Source organism: Vidua chalybeata, chromosome 5 (genome assembly GCF_026979565.1).
Source record: "Vidua chalybeata isolate OUT-0048 chromosome 5, bVidCha1 merged haplotype, whole genome shotgun sequence".
Classification (NCBI taxonomy): domain Eukaryota; kingdom Metazoa; phylum Chordata; class Aves; order Passeriformes; family Viduidae; genus Vidua; species Vidua chalybeata.
In genome coordinates, this window is record NC_071534.1 from 15581480 (window position 1) to 15605452 (window position 23973).

Genomic DNA, 23973 nt, shown 5'->3' on the forward strand with positions numbered 1-23973 from the left:
TTTTGTGGTGTCCCATGCATAAAAGGCTTCCCTGTCTAGTCACAGTGGAACACAACTCTGACAGGCAGGAGGGGCAAAGGAAGGGTGAAAAGAATTATCCAGGGAAAACGTTAGGCTTCCTCCTTATAGACTAGGAAAACATGGCTGATAATCTGAAGAAAGAAAGTAACTGTAAGACTGATCATAGAAATCATATGCTTTCTAAGGAGGGGAAAGTAGCAGAAAAGAATACCTGGACAGCTCACACAGGAACAGCAGGAGCCGGGTGGAAAGCAGTCCAGATGTATTTATTACAACTCAATGAGTTTCACTCAATGGCATATTAGGAGATGTTAAAGATTTACTTAAATTAGGAGTAATTATCCTTGAAAAATCACAGAAGATACTAAAGGACCAAAGAATGGCTAAAAGAGTATTTAAGATGGGAGAAAAGGAAGGTTCAGAAGGTTACAGCCAGCCTAACTGCAGGGACCAGTAAGTGACTAGAAATGTTTAAAAATCCAGTCACCACCCTGTGGTTCTCATGACCTTCTGACATCACTCCTGGCCATCTGAAATAAACACTCAGGAATAGATGTATGCATGTGTATATTTGTATCTATGCATACATTATTGAGAATAACAAAAAAGAAATGTAATATTGCCTGCCATGTGCTACCAAGACAGTTTCTATGTGCCAAGAAAAATTCAAGATGTTCACAATGAGGTCCTTCAGTCTGAATCATCTCAGATCAAATTTCCTTCCTGTGTTGGAAAACTGGCCGATTAAACCAGCAGCAGCAAGGAGAAGTACAGCAAGACTTGGACACTGTGTGACTCCTGATGCAGCATGTTTCGAGAATGATTATTGGTATTTAAGCACAAATGGACTGAACATGTTGAGGCAATCTGCAGGGACCCGCTCCATGCTGTGCCTTGGAGGAGTGCCAGTGCTCTCTAAGGAGGATCCAGAAGTGAGGGACTCCTCAGAATGGGGTAAGAACTGAAAACAGGTCTGATGAACTACAGATCAGTCAGATGAAATTTAGTAGGATTACACAGAAAAATAAAATAGCAAATAAAGTGAAGCAAAGTAATTTAGGCTGGGGGAGGTAAAGAAAAATCTGAAAGTTTCAATATACTTCAAATTAGATAGAGCAGTCTTTCAAAAGAATAAGAATATAAATCACAGGATAATTCATGCTGCAAGGAAGCTCAGGAAAGCTCCACTCCAACTCTAGCTCAAGGCAGGAGCAGCTGTGAGATGAGACCAGATTTCTCAGGGCTTCATCCTGTCAGGTCTTGAAAAGCTCAAGGACAGAGATTGGACAGACTCTGTGAACAACCTGTCCCCCTGCTTGCCAGTCCAGATGGGGAGAAAGTTCCTTGTGGCATCCAGAGTCCCTCTTTCAGTCTTAGTACCCACAGCTACATCTTCTCCAGCTAGCCCTGGTTGTTCAGACTCTCCTCAGATGGCAACTGCTTCAGCTCCCAACCATCTCAGTGGCCCTTTACTGAATTTCCTTCTCCCATATAAAAAACCTCAGGTATTTAATAAAAGTAGATGCTGCATCCCTGAATGTTCTCAAAGCTCTGGGGAGAGCTTGCCTTACTAGCAGAAATTACTGCAAATTCTCCTTCCAAAAAAAAATCTTCAGAGATGAAGAGTGAAATTTGAAATTTGTATTTCTTTTAGAAAAGCAGAAACTTAAAATATCACTTTTTATTAGAAGAATTACACGCTTTGCAGCGGCATATTTCTTCTGCTGCTCCTGAAAATACTTTACATGAAAATTTCCAGACAACAACGAGGCCCCTTGGACTGGCTCTCTTGCAGGCAAGAAGTGGGTGATAGGCGTGAGCTCCTTCTCATTGACAATACCCTTTCTGCTGGTGCTGCCAGCTTTCAGTGTACCCCAGCCTCTTAGCCTTGCAGAGAGGATACAAACTTCTGGACAAACACCAATGAAGTTTATGAGACTATAGGTATCTACTTTTCTTCAAAAAAATACCCCCAAACAACAAAAATGTTCTTTCAGAAAAGCACCCCAAACTTAAGCACAGCCTTTTTCCAGCAGATCAAAAATGCAAATGTTAGGTATTAAAATTCAGTTTTCATAAAATCTTTTAAATGTAGACCTTCTAGTTCACAAGACTGCGTGTGAAAAACGGAAAAAACATTTGTCCTTTTCTTGGTGTGGTATTTACGGCTGAAGTTTGGATCATTAATACTGAATATAGAAGCAGCTTCCTTAATTCCATTTGCTGAAGCAGTTTGTAGGTATGATCCACCTCACATGAATTCAGTTCTAATATATTAGCTTCTGTAACATTCTTGAAAAAATTCTCTCTCTCTATTCAGGCAGAAATTAAGAAGACTTCTTATAATGTCTTTATCAGTTTACTTGTCCATTGCTCAGAGAAGTGTTGGATAACTCCATCCATGGAAGTGTTCAAGGCCATGTTGGATGGGCTTTGAGAAACCTGCTCTAGTTGGAGGTGTCCCTGCTCAGAGCAGGGAGGTTGGAACTAGATGACCCAACTCAATGATTCTATGAAATACACAGTTCTAATGGGATCTATGGATGAAAATGAGCTGAAATGTACAGATCAAGATACAGCCATCTATGGTGTTTGCATCTATGTGAATTACAAATACAACTGCCAGCAATACATTTAGTTAAGCATTTTTCTTTTGATGTTAAATTGTAAGTCGTCATAGTTCAGTCATCTTTCCATATTAAAAATATAATGCACCTAAAATATGAACCTTAGAGAATTTTGTTTGGATTTGACTTTTTTTTAGGTAGCTGTCTATTTATCCTCACAACTTAAACTATTTTATGCTTATAAAAAAAGGAAATAAGCCTAAGAAGTAACAAGAGACTGAATCTAGATGACCATGTTTTTGTTTTTATTGCTTTATAAATCAACTAGGAAAGAATTCCGTTATTTCAAGAGTAATTTCAACCATTGATAAAAAAACCTTCTTCACTGCTTCTTAGATAATCTCATTTTACACACCACTATTCTCTTAGGCATATTTTTCCTCATTCACAGTAATATTTTAATCCTTCAAAAGCAGAGGAGATGGGAAAAGAAACATGAAACAAGTAAATAAAAAATGTAATGCTGTGGTTTAAAGTTACAAAACTAAAGATGACTTCTTTATTTTAGGCTCCTTCAAACTTTCTACATCATCTTACTCAACCTGCAACATCCCTGTATGTCAGTTTTCCTAGCTGGAAAATGGAAAATACGATTTTAAATTACAGCCCCACAGTGCACTGGAAATACAAATGCGTTAGTATCTGTGAAGTATTTGGAAGACATTGCTGAGTTGAAAGTATTATTTCAGAAAGAAGCAAAATTATTTCACAATTTTAATATAAGCCTGCCTTTGCTAATTCTGTTTTTTGTTTTTATGACATTTCTCCTCTTCTGTAGGTAAAGAATCTGTTGTACTAAATATCATTTAAATGTCCCCTGCATATCAACCCTAACCCAGCAACGAATTATTGTATCTTACAAAATAACATTAAAAGGCAGAATCCCAACAATCAGGACCGATTTACTTCATGCTTACCATGTAGTCATTACAACGACCTTACATTTAAGCCATCTTGTATTTTGGGGAAAAAAAAAAATTAAAATTTAAAAAACAATTTAAAAAAGCAAGAGTCCCCAGCCCTTGTGACTGAAGCACCCAGAAAGGCTTTCAAAATTAAATCTGAGTTCAGCAGTTCTGGGAAAGAACTTCTCCTGTCAGCCTTTGTGAATAACTTGTTCAAAGTTTTTCGACCCTCTCAGACCTTAAACGATCTCTTCCTTCCATGACAGCTATCTGGGGTGCCCCCATAGGGGCCATGACTAGGTTTATCCTACTAGAAAGCTTTCTCTGACTCACTACCAGCTTGTCCTGCCAGAGGCAGACACGGCTGGAGCTGTTCCCAGAGCCCCAGAGAGGCTCCTGCCCACTGCCCCCCAACAGGACAGACCGCTCCCAGCTCGGGCTGTGCCGCAGGTTCAGGGCGTGTGACAGCATCAGGGGACACCTGCCCCAGCTCTCCTTTTGCAAGGAGTGCCATGGGCAGAGGTGCTTCCTGCACCTCCCTGCATGCCTGCCATGGGAAAGATGTTTTTGGCCCTCACTCCTGGCTCAGGGCAGGGTGCAGAGCTCGGAGCACCACGGCAAGAGGTCTTATGGACCAGGGTGGTTAAAAGCACCATATGCCACTGGCTGGCACAACAAATAGCCACCACCTCGGACTGGCAGTCTGGGATATGCTTGCAGCTAGTACCTAAAGCTTCTCTCACACCTGGAGAATTGCAAATCCTAAAACTCATGTCTTTTAATGAACTTGCCTATTATTATTTTCAACCTCCAAAGTTCTTCCCTGCACCTATTTCAGGGGTGAATGAAGAGCCCAATCCCTTCAGTGGGACTCCTTCTCCTATCAATTTTGGTTCCAATGTACTCAAGCTTTGCCTGCATGATTTCAGTTCTATTTTAAAGGTTTAGGCAATCTTAAGAACAACCTCAGCTATTTTAAACTATGTTAATTTGATCATACTAACCTACAGTTTGCAGGCTTAAAATTCAACATCCACAGCTAATGATGACTCAGACTACTCATTTCTTCCTAGACTTTTTTCTCCTTTTTTTTTTTTTTTTTTTTTTTTTGAAAACAAAGCATCTCACAACCTTCTGTATTACCATTTTGGCAGTTATGATTTATACAACCAGACATCACAGACTTTTGGAGCTGGATGATCAACTGGGGGAGTTGGATAACCAAACCTATTCCATTGGGGAATCTAAATTGGTTAGACTCATTGTTTATATCACAATTTTCCCCTTAGGTCACAAATAGTCTGCTAGGGAACTGTAAATGAAGGTACATGCTGGCCTTGAGACAAAACCACCCACATTAAGTAAATTTAAATCAGTGCTTCCTCCAGGAAACAAAGAGTTGTATTACTTACAAGCAGATTTGATTATGGTTTAGAGAACTGTTTAAACACATCTAGCACATCAAGGGAAAACAGATTTAAGCTGCTGTGCTCATTGTTTAAGAAATATTGGTTGATTGATGCAAAGATCAACATGATTGATGACTCCCTGTAACAGTTCAGTGAAAACATAGGCCATAGTAAAGACAGAAATAACCAGTTTCATCAGAATATCTTCAGAATTTATACTTTAAATTAAGGATAAGATAGTTTTATTCTAACATTTTTTAAATAAAATCAAGTTCATGAAAGCAATACAATAAATAAGTTCACAATACCATTTTGGCTTCTCTCTTCAAGGCCATAAAAACACTCACTAATCTCATCATCCAGAACATACCTAAAATTCCCAAGACACCCCAGCACCCAAGATGTCTTTATGCACATTTGTGAACTATAGCATCCAGTAAACATGCAGATTCATACAGCAGCATGCAAACAGCTTAGCGAAGAAAGGGTTACGACAAAAGAACATTCTCAAAGCAATTCAAATAATCCCTCTAGATCATTTTGCATGTGAGAAGTATTGTAGCTGGGAAGCTGGACTGGTATCAGTTCAGAAGTTGCTGCTGATCTGACACAAGTCAAAGGAACCAGCAAACTGCAAGGAGAAAGTTTCTAGATAAAATAAAAACCCCAAAAACCCCACAACACACAGAGCAGAAGTTTCATGTTAAGAATCAGTTGGATCTCCTTTACTTTGCAGAAACAATTATTTTACTTTTAATTTCAAGGAGGTTTTCGGGGAAAAGACTAAAAGAAATATAGTTCATTTTGGCAGAGCACACATTGCACAAAATAAATTTAAGAATCTATTTTTGGGGTAGAATGATTGAAGAAATCCCTGATTAGCTTCTTAATGGGGTGAATCCAATTTATTGAGAATGATCACCAGAGGGAGTCATTGACTTTCCCATTGAAGTCAAAGGGAATTTTACATACATCAGGAATGCAGCATTTGGGGGCAGAGCTGAAAAAGACTTCAAACAGATTGGAGTACAGGGAACAACACAAACCACAATTTTATGGATTTAATCTGAATCCATTTTCCTCTCTGGAGTCCCAAAGGATGACAGCTATATTCAATGGTTAAAATTAGAAAGAAGGCACTGAAGTCATCCATTCAGTGGGTACACACCCACAACAACAGAAAAAAAACCAACAAAAAACCCCAAAAACCACAAAAAAAAAAAAAAAAAAATCAACCTCAAAAACCAATCATCCACTCACCCACCCAACCAAAACCCCATCAACAAAAAAATCCCTTAAGCACTTAATTGGTTGCATGGGAGTTTAGAGTGGTGTAATTAATAACTGCTCAGTTTTCTCTTTGTACACGTAACATATCAGTCTTTCTGGAAATGCAGTATTCAACAGCACAAAGAAAATCTCCAGGTGTCATTTATTAGAGTATGTCATATCTCTTGGGAATACCAGTATGAGAAAGGAGTGAAACGGAGTCAGAAAAATTGTCAGCATAGGGGTGTTTTTTTGTTTTATTTTTTGTCTTCACTGCTAGTGAGTAAAAGAGGTAGTGAGTATGGGGATTTGTGAACAAAGTGATAAAATGAACTAATTAGACAAACCAGTGCATTCAGGCACAAGCCAAGTGTGCATTTTAGGCCCAAACACCTAAATTTCATGACCTTCAATAAGTATTTTCATGTTAAGAATCTGTCTTTTCTTTGCTGGACTTCAGCTCAACCTTATTCGTGCCACAAAAGCCCAGCAGATTTTGGTTTGAAAACAAGCTCATTCACTCAGCAACTTTCTCCTTAATTCTGTACAAGAAGCTTTTATAGCAGAAAATCAGATTAAAAAAGGGCAAGGCAACAGCCCCACCCAACCAAATGCAATTTCACTTCCCTAGAAATGTCCTCTGAAGAAATGGAATTCAATTTGTTTCTGTGTTCCCAGGTAATGGCAGCACCTTGTTTTGCTTGTTTTTATTTAATTACTTCTTGTTCATGTAATTAGCTGACAGACTGCAGCCTTTTGTTCATTATAACACAGTTATTTGCATAGCTGTTTCCATTTTGAGGCTGAATTTTGGACAGAGGCTCTACTTTGGGTTGTGGCAGGCAGAGCCACTGCTGGGAAGCCTCATGCAGGGAAGCATGCAGCAACCTGGTCCTTCGTGGAACGAGTTGCTCCAGGAACTGCCCTGGCTGCCCATCTGCTTCTGACGGCAAATCAAAGTCCTGTTTCCAGCATGCAGAAAAAGACCTGGCTGTCTTTCATCATCAGAGGTATCACTGAAAACCAGCTGAGCTCATCCTAAAGCATTTTCACCAACAGACTGTCCATGCATAATTTACTGTGCTTTAGATTGAATATTAGGAAAAATTTCTTCACTGAACCGGGTGGTCAGGCATTGGAGTGAGCTGTCCAGGGAAGTGGTTCAATCAACATCCCTGGAATTGTTCAAACACCATGTAGGTGTGGCTCTTTGGGACGTGCTTTAGTGGTGAACATGGCAGTGCTGAGTTAAGGGTTGGAGTTGAAGACCTTAAGGGTGTTTTCCATCCTACATGGTTCTACGGTTCTGTGATGTCACTCAATGTATGCTTAATTTAAAGTTATCAGTACTCTTTCAGTGGTCGGGTGAAAAAAATTTTGACATGGAGGCTACTTTAAGCTTTCTTTAATGAACAGTTTGATTTAACACCAAGTTGAGTCTAGTGCTACTCAAATAAATTTTTGCATAGTTAAGTCTTATTTTTAAATTATCAAAATATATCCCCAGATCAGAGTTTTGCAGAATGCTGACTCTTCTCATTAATAAATGCATCAATCATCACCCTTCAAGTCCTCTGACTTCCCAGCAGTGGCCTGATGCAAGCTTACTTTTATCTAGGTTGCTCAGAATTTCAGGAATCTGCACCTTATTATGAAAACGAGGGGCAGAGCTGGCGCTGGGGGAAGACTGCACACTCTGGTGCACAGAAGCCACCTTCATCTCAGCCTCCAGGCATCTAAACACCCTCAAACCTCTGAGGAGAGATTGTACACCAACACATCAATTTACACTACTTCAAATACAGAGAGCTGGAACAGACATCTTGGAAAAATTGTCAACCTTTGCTGTTTACAACTCAGCCTTCATATACAACCCACTGCTCTGGTCAGGATTAGTCCTGTAACCAAAAGCAGCAAGGCCCAGCCTTTTAACGGCACCGGTTTTAGTCCTACCTGTGCCATCTGCCTCTCCAGCTTTGACCGGGGAATATCATCAAAATAGTTTTCATTTCTTCTTCTCCTTGCATCGCCCTGCATGATAATGTGGGGAACGTCCAGGGAGCCACCAGTAGTGAAAGTGCTTTGGCTAAGTGATGGAGACAACTGAGGAGGAGTGTGGTTACCACTGGGTTCCTGGACAGAGAAAGAAAAATGCAGCATAAGAAGAACAGCATATTGCTGACTTCAAATCATTTAAAGTGCATTTGAATTGCTCACACTAAAAAAATTATGGAACAATTCCTGCAGTAGAGGTTATTGTGGACGAACTTTTGAGATTTGCTACCTGAAATGCAAAGCCCATGTAGAAGGAAAAATAGTTCACTGATTACATGAACTAGTGGCAAATTTCCTCCCCAAAACCTTCTTGTGTAATATATACTCTCTCCTAGAGATAAAACAGTGAGCTACTTCTTGTCAAGGCCCAAATAAAGCCATTATTTAGGATTAGCTATTTGTAAGATGAAATAGATTCTCACCACTTCCGAGCAACTGCTCTGAGCAGTGAAAGTGATTTCAACACTAGCAACACCTCTTGCTGGAAAAAAGAAATGCATGCCCATTTACACAGTATAGACATTTTGTTGCAATTTTTATAGGTTTTACAGAACATCCATTTTAACTTGAAGTACCAGATATCAGACACAAGCTAAATACCAATTCCTGGAACACATGAAAGCATCAGAGTACAAATATTTTACCTGGCTTTTCTCCTTACCTCTACCGAACTGTAACCTTGTATCAGTCAGTGTGCAAATACCAAACAGAATTGATACATAAGTGCTACCTAATAAATAAACAGATCCTCCTGGCATACATTTCACCAAGATTTGCCACCACACTGCCCACAGCCAGACATTGTGTGTAGGTTTGGAAATACCCAGTCTCATGCACATGACATCACTTGTTCAACCTGCTACAAACACTGGTGTCCAAGTCAACCATTCTACACTCCACCAGCAGGAGCAGGGAGCTACAGTCTACTGTCCAGTCTGCACCAGCACCGCCCAGTGTGAGCAGGAAAACACTCTCATAGCAACTGAATGGGAAATGTTCCTCTCTCATGATGTAGGGTACTGGACAAAATGTACCCAGGAGCAGGTTTGCTGCAGGTTTGCAGACCTTCTCTAAACCACCTGCTCCTGCAATGCTCTATTTCAATACTCAGCAACAAGAAGGGACTTGAAGATGGTGGAGCAAGCAAAAAACCTGCTCCAGTGTGGAAGGCAAAAACATTCAGCCTTTTTATTTAAAGAGAGAATTAAAGTGGACGATTCATGCATTATTACATTGAAGCAAGCCCAGTTCTGAAAAGCATCAAGGTACTTTACTCCATGCTGTTAAGAAACAAGATCTGGTGTAAGAAATCAGAGAGTTATAACCTCTTCCAAATGGAAAGGGAAGTTCAAGTCATAGTAATGCCTGATGTCAATATTTGATGTGTAGGAGTCTATGTGACATTATTCCTTGCAATCACAGTAATGGATTAGTATTTTTCATGTTGCCAACAAGAAAAATGTTAGGAAAATATATAGCTCTTTAGTAATTTTTAATTAACTGGGATTTTAACTTTTAAAAAAAATTATCTGGCTTGCCTATGATCTGAGACAAGCACTTGACATTTCCCAGGGGAAAGAAAAAGAGTATTTTCCTCTTAGGAATAATATTTTCCCTCCTTCACAAAAATCCACCTACATTTGGCCCAGTTAAAAGCTTCTGGAAAATTGTATTCTGCACACGCTCAGTAGGTTTGATGAGACATAACCTGTAAAACTCACCCTCCCTGGGCCTAACAACATGGTGCACACACCTCTGCTCTGAAAATAACCTGAGTACATGGAGACCAAACAAGTTCCTCTTTAATGAGTGCTACCTGCTGCTCCAGCCAGGTGGGTAACCTCTCTCTGCTCTGAATCAGGATTCATCCACTGTAGCAGGGCCACCAGTGCATCAAAGTGACAGATGAACATAGAGATTCCAGCCCTCATTGAGCTTTTCATATTTTATCAAACTGCATATGAGGAGGAAATTAACTCTGAGATCTATATTGGAAGATTGCTGGCAAGGCAATACAGACAAGAAATACCAACTCAAGAAATTAAAGAATTACTGTGCCTCTGCATTATGGAACAGTATGTCATTGTACGATTTTATGCTATTTTCTCAAAGTTGTCCTTCACAGCACAGATGGATCCTCAACTGTGCAGCGTGTTGTCATCTATTGAGCACCGTGTTAGTTATCATTAGGTACCGTGTAGTCAGTATTTTATTCTTGCCTTGTTTCATGGCCCCAAAGCTCTCTCCTAAACCCTTTTTAAATCCTGCTGTGAAGATAAGATGATTAATATCATCATAGTCATGATGCTCGTAAGTGCTTTACAAATGTCAATCAATTAATTTTTGCCACACCTGTGACTTCTGGCATTTCATAATCACTGCTTTAGTGTGGGTGACCAGAGACACACAGAAAACAAAGGTTAGAAGGTACCTGTCACTCAATTGCTCGATTTCCCAAGAGCTTGAGTTCCAAACTCCATGTCTGTTGATCTAATTTTCTGCACTGTGTACTTCAGCACTTGTAAAAATCAGACTCAAGACTCCAGTCAAATATGGAGACTGTCAGTGACATACAATTAGTGACTGTTTAGGAGGCAATTAATTAAACAGCCTACCACAAATTATCTGAGTTTTTTGTGGCAAAAACAGGTTTCAGTCTATAGTTTCATAGGTACAGCTATTCCTTTAATCATGAGCCTGTCTCCCATTCTTCCTTCACTCCTCTTCCTCTTTCCATACCCACCTTTTCACCTCCTCAAACAAACCTGCAGACCAGGCACAGACACCCTTGCAGGTGCTACCATGGCCTCAGTACCACGCTACTGTTAGTCACCTGGTATTCATATTGTGTTTCTACCTGGCTGTGAATCCAAGGACAGATGACCTGCAGGGATGTCTGATCACATATTTCACTCTCAAAATCTGCCTCATCCCCTCTCAGACCTGCTGCTCATGTACACCTGGAACCACAGAGGTCAGGGCTGGAAAGGAGATTACGAGATCCTTTTCCAAGCTGCCTGGGCACACTTCATGTCCCACAGATGCTTGTCTAACCTGAAACCAGGAATTCTCTCCAGTGAACTAATTCTTGTGTTAAAATATCGTTACTATTGCAACATTTCTTCTCCAAATTTTCTGCCAAAATTGTTGGTCCTTCAGTTTAAATTCCAGTCTCCAGTGCTGACTGGGTGAGGAAGGGCTCCCAGGAAGAACATGGAAACTGGTCCTGCAATTAAAGATTACTCAAGGAAAAGATGCATTCCAGGAAGGAAAGCAAGATTGCATAGGTAACCCAAGATCCATCCATGTCTATACTTTTGTGTATAGAAAAGTGTATTTGTATAGTGTCTGTGTGCATACAAATGCTATATATATATAAAATATAAAACATATATATATATTTCAATATTGTATATTTGAAATCAAAATAGTGTTTCCTTAGTACACAGTAATACACAACAGGGAATAACATATGTTGTGGATATTTTTAAGATTTTAAGGAATTTTTGCTTTTTATCAATGTTTGACCTTCTACTTTGAAATATTTTAAAAGCTAATACAAAAACAGTCAAAAAAGATGAAGCATTAGCATTGCTTAGCTTGAGCTTGGGAACTTAAAAGTAGATTTTAAATAATAAACTACCTTTTCTACTGATGTAGAGCAGCCTTATCTAGTGGTAAGTGCTCCTGCCCATGGCAAAGAAGGTTGAAACTCAATGATCTTTAAGGTCCTTTCTAATCCAAACTGTTCAGTGATTCTACATAAATCAATCTTACAGCAGTAGCAGACAGTTTATTTAAGCCAATTTTCAAGATACAAATTATTGCAGACTACAAACGAAACACTATGTCTTTGTTTCGTGTGAAATGGCATAGTAGCAGTTGATGGGAAAGAAAACCTTCATTCCAAATGCATGTCCTCCTCTTTAAGATTCTCTGTGAATACTCCAGTTCCAAGAGGTGATAAATGACATTTAGCACTGGCCTGCATCAGTAACTCTAGCTGTGCAGCAGCAGACTACTTTTTATCATTTTGACTACAGATGGAAGACGTCCAGTTTCCTCTTCCATATTAACTGAGAATATACAGTCCTGACCAAGAATGTGGACCATGGAAACTTTCCCACTTGCTGAGTAGGAATTAATTATCCAGTCCACAGTATTGAAGGCATTCAGCAAAAAAGTCTGCCTTTTTATCTATTTCTCTCTCCTTGGAGTGTTTTAACACCTGCCATGCATCAGGAATCATTCACAAAATACATAAAAATAAAATACAAGAAAAACATCCACATGTTTGTGAAATGTGCCTTAGAGCACATTACAGATTTGTCAGACTTTTTTAAATATGGCATTGGGAATAGCTTGAATTAAGGGGTTGGATCTAAAATGTCTGTATGGGGCATCTGATAATAAGCAGGGTGAAAACAGGCTGGTCACAGAAATTTTAAATACACTTAAAAAAAAGCCCTCATTCTGTCTTTCTGTATTTCCCTTTACACTAGGAAATTTAACTTGGGAGCACACACTCTCTGACATTTTGAAATTTAATCCCAAACAAGTTTCCTGTCAGAAATGTAGCTCCATGAAAATAATGGGATCCAATCAAATGCGAAAGGTGTGACCTAAAATATCAAAATAAAAATGTTGCTATGACCTCTGTTGGAGAGAACGCAGTAGGAAGTGGCCGTCAGACCACAACTTGGTAAGAGCAGCAGACAAGTAAGCAAAGGCATTGGATTGGAGAAACCGAGTGAAGGTGGTGTAATGCGAGCAGATTAATTGTGGCCAAGTGTGGAAAAACACCAGGGACATTGCAACAAGGTTTCTGAAAGAGGGAATACAAATTAAAATTAAAAACATGATGAAAGTTTTGATATACATTGATATAACTTTTGAGACACCTTAATGGCATTTTTTATCTCAAGACTTTCAAGATGTTCTCCTTAAAGAAAGCCTAAAGCATATGTCTGAAAAGTAAGTGCAAACATTCAAAAACATGAAAGGAAAATGGTAACTCTCCTGCACTATTGATTGGCTGGGCTGGGAATCCTGTGGGCAAATGAAAACTTGAATCTTTTACATCCCTGGTCCCATGCTAGTTTCTTTAGCAAAGATAAGCTGATACTTCTAAGATTCTACTTATTTCATCCTAGGCAGACATCTGAAACAGGTCACATGGATCGCCCTGTAAAAATGTCAATATAACTCTGCTGGCCATATGGGGAGGTGTGACAGAGCAGGTCAGCCTAAGATGTCCATAATATACAACTCTGAAGGGAGCTAAGTTGAACCCCACTCAAAACAGCCATTGTTTTCATGTGAATGTTATGAAACCCTTGCTGATTTGTCAAGAAATGCAAACAAATTTTCATGGGGACTCACCCTGAGGGTTATTGACCGAGGTGGTTTCTGAGGAGGATCTTCGTGAAGCCTATCTCCCAAAGATGCCAGAACACGCTTCCGGTGGCCAATCAAGCTAATTTTTAAGACCTGAAATAATATCAAGAATACATCATTAAAAGAGCAGATGGCATCCATTACATGAACATCCAATTCAGATTGAAGTGATTTTCTCTTGAAAGCTTTTAACAAGTTAGTCCTCTACACAGGCTGAGCAGACAGGGACCTGTGCAAGGCAAACAATCAGCAGAGAAAATGAGAGGTGAGATCAGAGGAAAAACACTGTAAAATGAAGGAAGAAACTAGAGCACGTATAGGTGCAGAAAACTGAAAAAAGCCAGACTCAAACGTGAGTAAAGAGGAAAAAAATGAAATTAAGAGAAGGCAGAAGAGCAGGAAGGAAAACAGGGCTAAGGGATGAGAAGACTGGAGAAGGAAATGCAAATGTGTATGCAAACAGTGAATGGTAAGGATTAAAGTGATTCACGGCATGGATGAGCGAAAGAGTGAGAAACAGCCAGCGAATGCTTAGAGGAGGCAAGAAGGGAAAAAAGGAACTGTACAATGAGCAAATGTTATAACTTTAAATCTATTCACCATGCCTCTCACAGTGTTGCTAGTAAAGGGTTAAAACTGCAAGATTTGGCAGAGGAGGAGGGAATAGTTTCTCTCAAAGTGACCTTGCAGCTGGGAATGCTAAAATTGTTGGGATGGGAAAACTCCATTTAATATGCCGAATGTTGTTCATCCTCTGCCTGTTTTGAGAAGTGGAAGTCCTGTGGAGAGATAACACACTCTCACAGACATGGGGGAAGACTTGTGTTATAAAGAGGCAGGAGCCCTCCCCTCCACTCCTGCCAGCTAGAATGGAGCCATGTCCCTGTCCCTCTGTCACCTGGCGTGGTTAGCAAGGTAAAGAAATAAATCCACCCTTTGCATTTCGGCTGTGGTTTGAGGGTTGCCCTTGGTTACTGGTATGTGTAGATTCACACACACAGGTAATCTCCAAATATCTCATACAGTTTGTGTTACCATATAGAACCATCCTTGTGTAAGAAACACTGGGTGGACAAACTTTTACCCTGGAGTTGTATTACTTTTTTTATCAGACGCAAAATCTCTGTTGCACAGAAATGGGTCCATCAGTGGATACATTCACACACCTCATGCTTGTCCAAACTCCCAGAACACTGCCAAAAAGTTGCCCCAAATTTACAGCAACTACTCCTCATTTGTATTTCTCTGTGTTCCTGCCTTGTACAAAACCACCACTGCTCTCAGGAAAAGAGGGAGAGCAGAAGCAGCGAGTTGGAAATTTTAAGCATTAGTGGGAAAAATAACATATTTCAGTGATAGTCTTTAATGGCTACAATGGCTGTAGTGTAAAGAGCTATAGCAGCACTAATTGTGGCAGTAAAGCCTCTGCTCTGCAAACAGCAGTGTCCTTACATAACTCCTCCAGACTGTACATGTGGTTTCATACTCCAGAGCTGCCTCCATTCCTTCTCAGAAAACAGTACTTCCCACTATATTTAGGACCACCGTGTGTCAACACCCTTCAGTTGAGAGGAAGTTCTCACTCAACCTAGAAAAAGTAATAGTCCCCCAAAAAACCTGGAAATGCTACATCTTAAATGAACAACTACCTCAGCTTAAGCAGTAGGACAAAGAGCTATAATCCATGAGAACAAACAAAACCCAAACCCCAGCAACTCCGCTGCTACATCTCTTAGATGCAGTATCTCAAAATATGGTACAGCAACATGTTGTCATTATTCCGGTATCCATGCCTACCCATCCATTATCCTGCTCATCCATGTGCACACGAATCCGTCCACGTTTCCTCTGTTAGATGTCTCTGTGCTATCTGATACTGTTGAACATCAATAACCTCTTTGCTGCCCACATCTCCAGAGTGACGGGCTATGACATGAAGCAGATGGAGGCCTTCCTCTGAGAAACAGCTTACAGGGGTGTTGGAGACCCTGCAGCTCAGCAGCAGACACAAGCTGCAGTCCCACAAACCACCCTGCTATGTGCTATCCTTTCAGTCTAAATCTAGAGAAGCACGAGCGAAGCTGAGATAATGCAGCACACAGAGAAATGCCTGAGGCATGCAGGAGACTTAGTTACGGATTCAGTTTACACTGAGTGTTAAACAGAAGGGTGCACAGTTTATCTCTGCAGTTAACTATATGAAACACGTGAATGAACCACAGCTGCTTTAAGCATTACTCAAGTAATGCACTTCAGTGAACTTGCTTCTTTCATAATGCTTCCTCATCAACAAGATCATTTTTCCAGAGATTTTTAAGCCAAGCTAAAGTTCTTTGGGTTGTTTCAAGGTCCCCAGCACTCTGACTGCCTTATTAGCTATATCAAAACACAAAACAATTTTCTTTGACTTCACAGAGCTGTTGAACAATGGGAGAGAAAAAGACATGAATCTTGAGGGACTGCACACATAAGAGATCAGCAGACAGGTCTCAATGACTAAATTTTTTCAAAAACTGTTCTCAATTTGAAAGTAATACAGATCTTTAAACACCATAGGCACTGCTAAGTTTACTCCACATTTTGTTTTTCTATTATAATGGTGGTTGCCCCAAATGTGAATGGGAGGGAGTTAATGATGCAACCTAGAGAAACATATGGTCCTCAGGCAACAGGCAGCTGCATCCCAGTCTCATCTGGAGCACATACTCCATTAACTGAAGACAGCTGTATTCTTCTGGAAATTATTCCCTAGCAATTTTCTTACTTGGAAAACCTGATTCTCAACATAAAACACTGTTTTCTGAAACACTTCTATATTTAAGTTATGAGGGTTTAACAAACATCCCAAAACTCAGAAACTCATCCTGTGATGGATTATCCTTGACAGTATTTATCAAAAATGTCAAATATCACAAATATAGGTCAACAGCGTGGAATGGTACAGTTGCCTAAAGCAGTACCATAGAAATATGTTAATGTTGAAAGTCTTGCACTTAAAAAGCCCACAACTTAGCTTTCCTGGTATATAATTTCTATAAATCAGGTTACAGTGAACACCATAACACTGAGCCCTGAATAAGGACAGTCAATACTGTGCACCTAAGTGTCATGCAGTGAGGCATTTTGTCAAATGGATTGTAGCCCACTTACTATACAACAATGAAATGACTTTTGCAGTGTGGCTGCAGGAATCAGCAACAACATGTCATCAAACTGCTCAGAGTAGCTCAAGGCTTTCCACAGTATGCTATTCCATCACTGGGACAAAAGAAAAAAAAAAAAAAAAAAAAAAGCATGTACATGACATGCTTCTTTCCACACTGACAGCAGGATACCCAAGACAAGAATGATACTACTCCATTTCATGTATTTGATGTTGCAATACAATTAAAAGAGAATGGGGCAAGTCATTCATCCAAAGCACTGACACATGCACAAAAATTTAATCTTATTTTTACTTCTGTACTCTGCAATGATTAGCATACAAAATGAAATTCCTCTAGGAAATGTAAGAAATCCACAGATATAACCAATGTAACACTTTGCATTTAGATCTCTGGCTTAGCTGACAGATGTTTCAGAAGATACACGTAGCCCAATAACTCCCTGATGACTGTGTATGTGCAAATGCTGGAATTAACAAGTTATTCCACCTAAAAATGAGCTTTATTTCTGCAACATTCTTCTACCTGATCTTTTCTCTAATTGAATAATAATATTCAATACTGTATGATTCTACTTTTTTTTTTTTCCAGAATATTACATAGATTACTGAAATTCAAGACATTAATTCTCCTTCTTTTGGAATAATCTGAAAAACTTTTGTATGGGCTAAAATTAGGATCATAATAGCACAAGAGGTATGGACTAAATGTGTAGCAGCAATTGGATTCTAGAAACCACCTACAAAATATAAAATTAAAGAGTGATCAGAACAGTGCTAGTGAGCACCAAAGCACCTGCTGGTCAGAGGCTTGCTGCAACTCCTCTGGTGTCCACAACTGCAGGAGAAGCAAGTGTTTTATTATGCCTAGGAAGACACCTGTAAGATACTTATTATTTCATATCATAATGATTTCATATCATAAGGGTATGAAATATGCGTCACAATCCTCTGGAATGAATTACCCACCTGGAAACAGATGCCAGTTGTCTTGATGACAGCACTTCACAAAGGCCAATGGCTGTCTTGTAAGTCCCATTCCTGTATGTTATTATGAGGAACTGATGTTTGTTTGGTTCCCTATCACTCAAATAAATAATTGAGATGCAGATTTCCATTTAAGGGCATTGAGAAAGCAATGGCCAAGAGTCTTCTCCAAGTAACTTGCCACTGCCACCCCAGGTCAGACAGAGGGAGGTGAGAATTCATTATTTTTTGTAGGAGTTCTCAGGAGAGACTTTGTCCTGACTTGGCCAATCAAGCCATTTTTGTCATTAAAGTGTTTTCCAAATTGGCTAACCTGGTATTGGAAAATAACAGGTGCTAGTATTTAGGCTCCACTAAAGATAAAAATAGTAACAGTAGTTTTGTGCTTGTAATCAATAAACATTAATATTTCAGTGAAAAAAAATCTATTTAATATTTCCTTTAAAAAACCCAGGAAAATGCAGTGAAATAAGACCTGGCTAAAACTGATACCTGGCCACTTTGACTCCTGAGGGTGTGTCTCAGGCTACATGCTGGACTGCTTTTTAAAAACAATTTCTAAATTGAAAAGTTAAATACATGGCCTCTTAAGAAATAAGTCAATAAGAAATAAGTTCAATCATTTTACAAGCCTCAGATGTAATGATAAACATTACATATGTGCATTTTTGTCACATTAGTCTCAAACCCTCATAAATCAGAAATCCAGAAGATCTATTATACATATAAACACCAAGATTGTTATAATAATGATTACCTATTCTAAGAGACAAGGCTGAAAATATTATTTATGTGAAAAATGGCAAACACTAAACAGGTCTTTACATAAAGGAAAGCATTCTATTTTCCTTGGAATTAAGTAGAAAAAGTATTAGACAATTTCAAAGGTGGACCACATTCCCAAATGTGTGCTAGAAGGTAGACTGTTCCCTCCACTGAGGACTTGCATTTTCACCTGTGTGTTGAGCTAATGACAGATTAGCTCAACAGATTAGCAGTTACTGGTTCAGATGAAATCTGAAGAATGTGTGGTCACACAGACCAGGAGAACTTACTCCTTGAGGTCTTCAGTGCTAATCATACAGCACTACAAGAGAGCAATTGCAATACCAATATGTTATCCCACAATATTTTGCAGGATTACTTACACAGCAGATAAATTATAATTAAAGTTACTGGTACTACAACACATTTCATAATGAGCTAATAATTTATTTATCTATTTTTAATAGGCAATTATCAGCAAAGCACATTAATCTGTACACAAGCATGAAATACAGCTCATGTAATGAGAAATAAAGAGATAAAATAAAAATCTCTACAGAAAATTTTAATAGCTCTAAAATGGATCCTTTTTTCCCCCTGATTTTCATTGCAGACTTAATCCCAAGCAAAAGGAAAAAAAAACCCAAACATTTAAGAATGGGACATTTGTCTACTAAGTAAATGGCTTTTTTTTTTAAACCTTCTGATATCATAGAGCAATAAGCGTTTTTACAATATCAGAAGAAGCAAACAGCCATTCACTGCCTGCAGTAAAAATGCAGATTACTCTAGCTCACAGTCATAACCAAGGCTGTCATGAAAAGGTAAGCTCGGCAATATGTGAATAGTATCAGTTAATTATAAAGATATTAATATATGAGGATTGGGAATTGTTTACTTCTATATCATGCAATTACATAGTCTGGTAAAAATTGCAGCAAAAATAGTGAAAAACCTAAGATGGTGTTAAATACCTTCTACTACTAGAGTTTAATGAAAGTCCCTCTTTGTTCTTTTTTGTTTTTCTTTTAAATCACCAGCATTATTTAGATATACAATGAGTGCAGAAAGACTGTTATCAACATACAGAAGGAAAACCCAAACACTGGAGAGAAGAACCTGGACTGAGGATCAGAACTAATGTTGTAAAGAAATGCTATTCAGAACAGACTTAGCTTCTCAGTATATTTGCCAGTTACCAGATGTATGCATGAAGAACTAATTACTTTTGCATCATAATTATTTCAGTTTAGTAAAACAATTTTTGTGTATTGTAAAACATTCACATTAAAATTCCACTCCTGAATGTCTAGTTCAAATCAGATCTATGCACAGAGGCTATGGCTTCATTCTGGCTCTGCTATCACAGAACCACAGAATTATGGAAATCATTTAAGTTGGGAAAGGCCCTTAAGGCCTCTGAATCCAACCACAGAACTAAAACTGACAGGTCCAACACTAGGCTATGTCCCTAAGTGCCACATCTAGACATCTTCTAAATATCTTCAGGAACGGTGACTTCACCACTTCCCTGGGCAGCCTGTGCCAGTGCTTGACAATGGTTTTGGTGAAGAAATTTTTTCCTAATATCCAAACTAAACCTCACCTGGTACAGCTTGAGGTGATTTTCTCTTGTCCTGTCAATTGTAACTTGGGAGGAAAGGCCGACCCCCACCTGGTTTCAGCCTCCTGTCAGGTGGTTGTAGAGAGCAATAAGGTTCCCCCTGAGCCTCCTTTTCTCCAGACTAAATACCCCCAGCTCCCTCAGCCACTCCTCATCAGACTTGTGCGCCTTCCCCAGCTCTGTTGCCCTTCTCTGGATAAGCTCCAGCATGCTATGGAGCAGTTCATACAGGATATACAGCAATCCAAAATATACTTATCCCTTACAGCAGTAAACATCCCAGATGTATACATGTACAAACACAACAATGCATTATTGCTCTACTGCTAACATTAATATTTACCCACTTTTTAAGGGGAAAATTGTAAGAGTATCATAATCATAAAAACCTGAAAAGTGTCTGTAGGCTTTGATACAAGCACTGATAATGTCAGTACTCTACTACTGTGAACTGACAGCATGATGCTGAGGCCACAAGCCATCCCAATTCACTCCCAAAATACAAGTGCTTTGTCCTATACATCTCATGAAAACTGTTATTATTGTTATAATAATGATTACCTATTCTAAGAGACAAGGCTGAAAATATTATTTATGTGAAAAATGGCAAACACTAAACAGGTCTTTACATAAAGGAAAGCATTCTATTTTCCTTGGAATTAAGTAGAAAAAATATTAGACAATTTCAAAGGTGGAACACATTCCCAAATGTGTGCTAGAAGGTAGACTGTTCCCTCCACTGAGGACTTGCATTTTCACCTGTGTGTTGAGCTAATGACAGATTAGCTCAACAGATTAGCAGTTACTGGTTCAGATGAGATCTGAAGAATGTGTGGTCACACAGACCAGGAGAACTTACTCCTTGAGGTCTTCAGTGCTAATCATACAGCACTACAAGAGAGCAATTGCAATACCAATATGTTATCCCACAATATTTTGCAGGATTACTTACACAGCAGATAAATTATAATTAAAGTTACTGGTACTACAACACATTTCATAATGAGCTAATAATTTATTTATCTATTTTTTAATAGGCAATTCTGCTTCCTTAGAAGAAAGATCTGCAGAAAGAAATACCAGGGTTTGGTCCAACAAGAGGGGTTCTGGGCTGCAGTGGGAGCAGTTGCAGCAGAGTGACCTCCCAGGGATGTCACTCCTGGGATCCCCTCCACTCCAAAAACAGACCTGGGAAGTGGGCAGGGAGCAGCTCTCTGTATGGCCAGTTCCTTATCTCATGTGTTCCTTGATCACAGAAATGTTAACATTGGCACAAGTAAATGGGCTGGAAAGTACAGCCAGAGCTGAAGGAAAGAAGAAGGGGTGGAAATCTCATTTTCAGCAGCTGCTTGTGCTTACAGCAGCACGAGCCAAACACGAGATGAACCCACTACAGGGAAACTGCAGCTTCTTTCACAATGGACCACCCAAAAGAGGAGGGCAGCTAGGATTAAAAAAAGACTGCAAAGAGAGATAAAGCAAATGCTTTAACAGAAACCATGCTCTATAAGCCCATGCATTTGAGTACTCAGCAGCTCTTGTCTTAACAGTTATCAGTGTGGACTCACCCTACTGCAGAGCGGCTGCTTCCCCTCGGCCATACCACTGTCGTTGACAGTGTTTGACACACTGAAGGAAGAACACATTTTGTGATATGCTGGTAATAGACAGCTTTAATTTTGGTTTTGGGCACAACTTGTTATGCCATCCAGGAACGTCACCACTATTAGGATTTTAATTTCATTAATTTACAGGAAATATGTACCAACAGATATGACATGGTGTAAAGAGGATCTTCAATTATTGTTCTACCTGCACTGTAGCAACAGCATCTGACCAATTTTATCACTTTTCTTCCAGCAAGGACACTCCTTAGAAGAATAAACTTTGAATAACTGATAAACTCAGTATAGATTATGTTGTGACATACAACCTTAGAATAAAAATAATTAATTTTAAAAAAATCTCCACCTAATTATTTTTCCAGACATCTTTTACTATCTTGGTTTGTAATCTTTGTAATCTTTGCTCACTAAACAATTATTGAATTAAATGTCAGCCCCCTCCCCAAGTTTCACATTCCCATCCACCTTCATCAACCTCACCCTTTAACACCAAATGGAAGAAGCTATTGCATACATAAAAGCTACCAATTCATCTCAACTCCAGCTAAAGTAGTCTACTGATTTCTTTCAGGTAGTCTGATTGATCAGCCTACTTTAAATATATTAAGAGAACTTTTGACTAATCTACATTCAGTTTGGATTGTGACGCTGCTTGCCAGATTCTTAACTCCAAATCTTGTACACTTTCCAAATACATGATATGGCTTTAAAAAAGCTGTTAGTTCTCCCTTATATCCTGGCTTTGTTTGTATCCTTAATGCTGTCACAATGGTATCAATGATAGTCCTTATCTTAAAAAAGGCAATGGCCACCATGGCAGAGCAGAATCATACATCACAGGCACATACAGGCAGAGCCAGCATCATCCTGTACTTTGACTCTTAATCTGTGAGGAGGAAGCACCGTGGGTGGGAAAGAACAGGCTCTATAAGCACAGCAGGATGGCTGGATTAACTCTGCCAGGGGCAGCAAGGGGACAGCAAAAGCATTTCTCAAAATATCTTTTTCTTTCATGCTTTGAGGTAAGAGCAGGAAGGAATACCATCAAAAAGTGGCATTACAAAAGGATACAAATAAAGTGGCAAAAATATTCATTCGTCAATAGCTCAAGTAAATTCTTCCCACGTGGCTCTGAGCAACACAACAAATTCCAGCAGAAAATATTACTGTCTTCATGATTTGAGAGAGATTGAAATCACAAGGCAGTTCAGATCTTACACATCTTATGCAGATTCCTTCATTAAACATTTAACATTAGTCTGGCTTAAGAAAGAAACATTTTTGTACATTACCAAATTAGAACAAACCAAGCTGTACTGAAGAGCTCTCCAAACATGAGGCTGATTTTGTACTATGGTTGAAAAAAAAAGATAAACCCAACTTCTTATTAACAGTGAAAACTGGCAAAGTTTTGGTCATCTCAAACTTCTTGTCCTTAAAGTTATTTTATAAATGAAAAAGAATATAGATGTATGTTTCTGAATCCACAGTTTGGGCAGATCCATTATTAATGAAGCATTCTGGCAAAAAAACCACCAGTGAAATGAGTTGTCATGGGAAAGGCTTTCTTGCTACAAATTCTATTTGAATTTTCTCAGTGAGAAGGGCTGTACAGGACTGACTACTCGCACAGGGTAGAGCAGCATGTCTTCTACACCTCTACTCTTCCTCCTTTTTCTCTTCAGCCTTATCAAAAGTTCCTGAAAAAGGAAGGTTCTCTTCAAAGGGATGATAAATCTCATCACCATGGCTCAGGCTTTGATTTTCTTATTCTTTATCTTAACTCCATCCAACCCATAAAATAAAGTAAAAAAAAGGAAAGACAGTTCCAAGGATTCCATTCTTCACTTTTCCCATCAGTAGCAGTAACACCAGCAGGTCCTTATTTTGCAGAGTGTTACATGAGGGGATATTTGGACTTCCATGAAACCAAAAAGACTTATCAAACCTGTAGGTTCAGCTAACTGCAGAAGAGTTGTCCCATGTTGCAAGAAGTCAGATGCCCAGAATCACATCTATAGTGATTTCCAAACTGCAGTGAATGTTGTCAAGAATCTCCCCAATCTCTAGTCACATTTTTTTATAATTCTAAATATTGTAATTCAGTAAATATCTAGGCAGTGCTA

General features: G+C 39.1%; 1 protein-coding gene across 5 annotated transcripts in view; it reads right to left on the bottom strand.

Moving 5' to 3' along the window:
* Positions 1 to 23973, bottom strand: part of ANKS1B (ankyrin repeat and sterile alpha motif domain containing 1B) — a 396607-nt gene that overhangs the window by 36075 nt on the left and 336559 nt on the right. For all 5 annotated transcript variants that reach the window (XM_053943037.1, XM_053943036.1, XM_053943040.1 and 2 more), the window contains 2 exons: positions 13669 to 13776; positions 8185 to 8364 (listed from right to left, as the gene is read on the bottom strand). In XM_053943037.1, coding sequence (XP_053799012.1) covers positions 8185 to 8364; positions 13669 to 13776 — 288 coding nt within the window. The remainder of the gene's footprint in view (positions 1 to 8184; positions 8365 to 13668; positions 13777 to 23973) is intronic.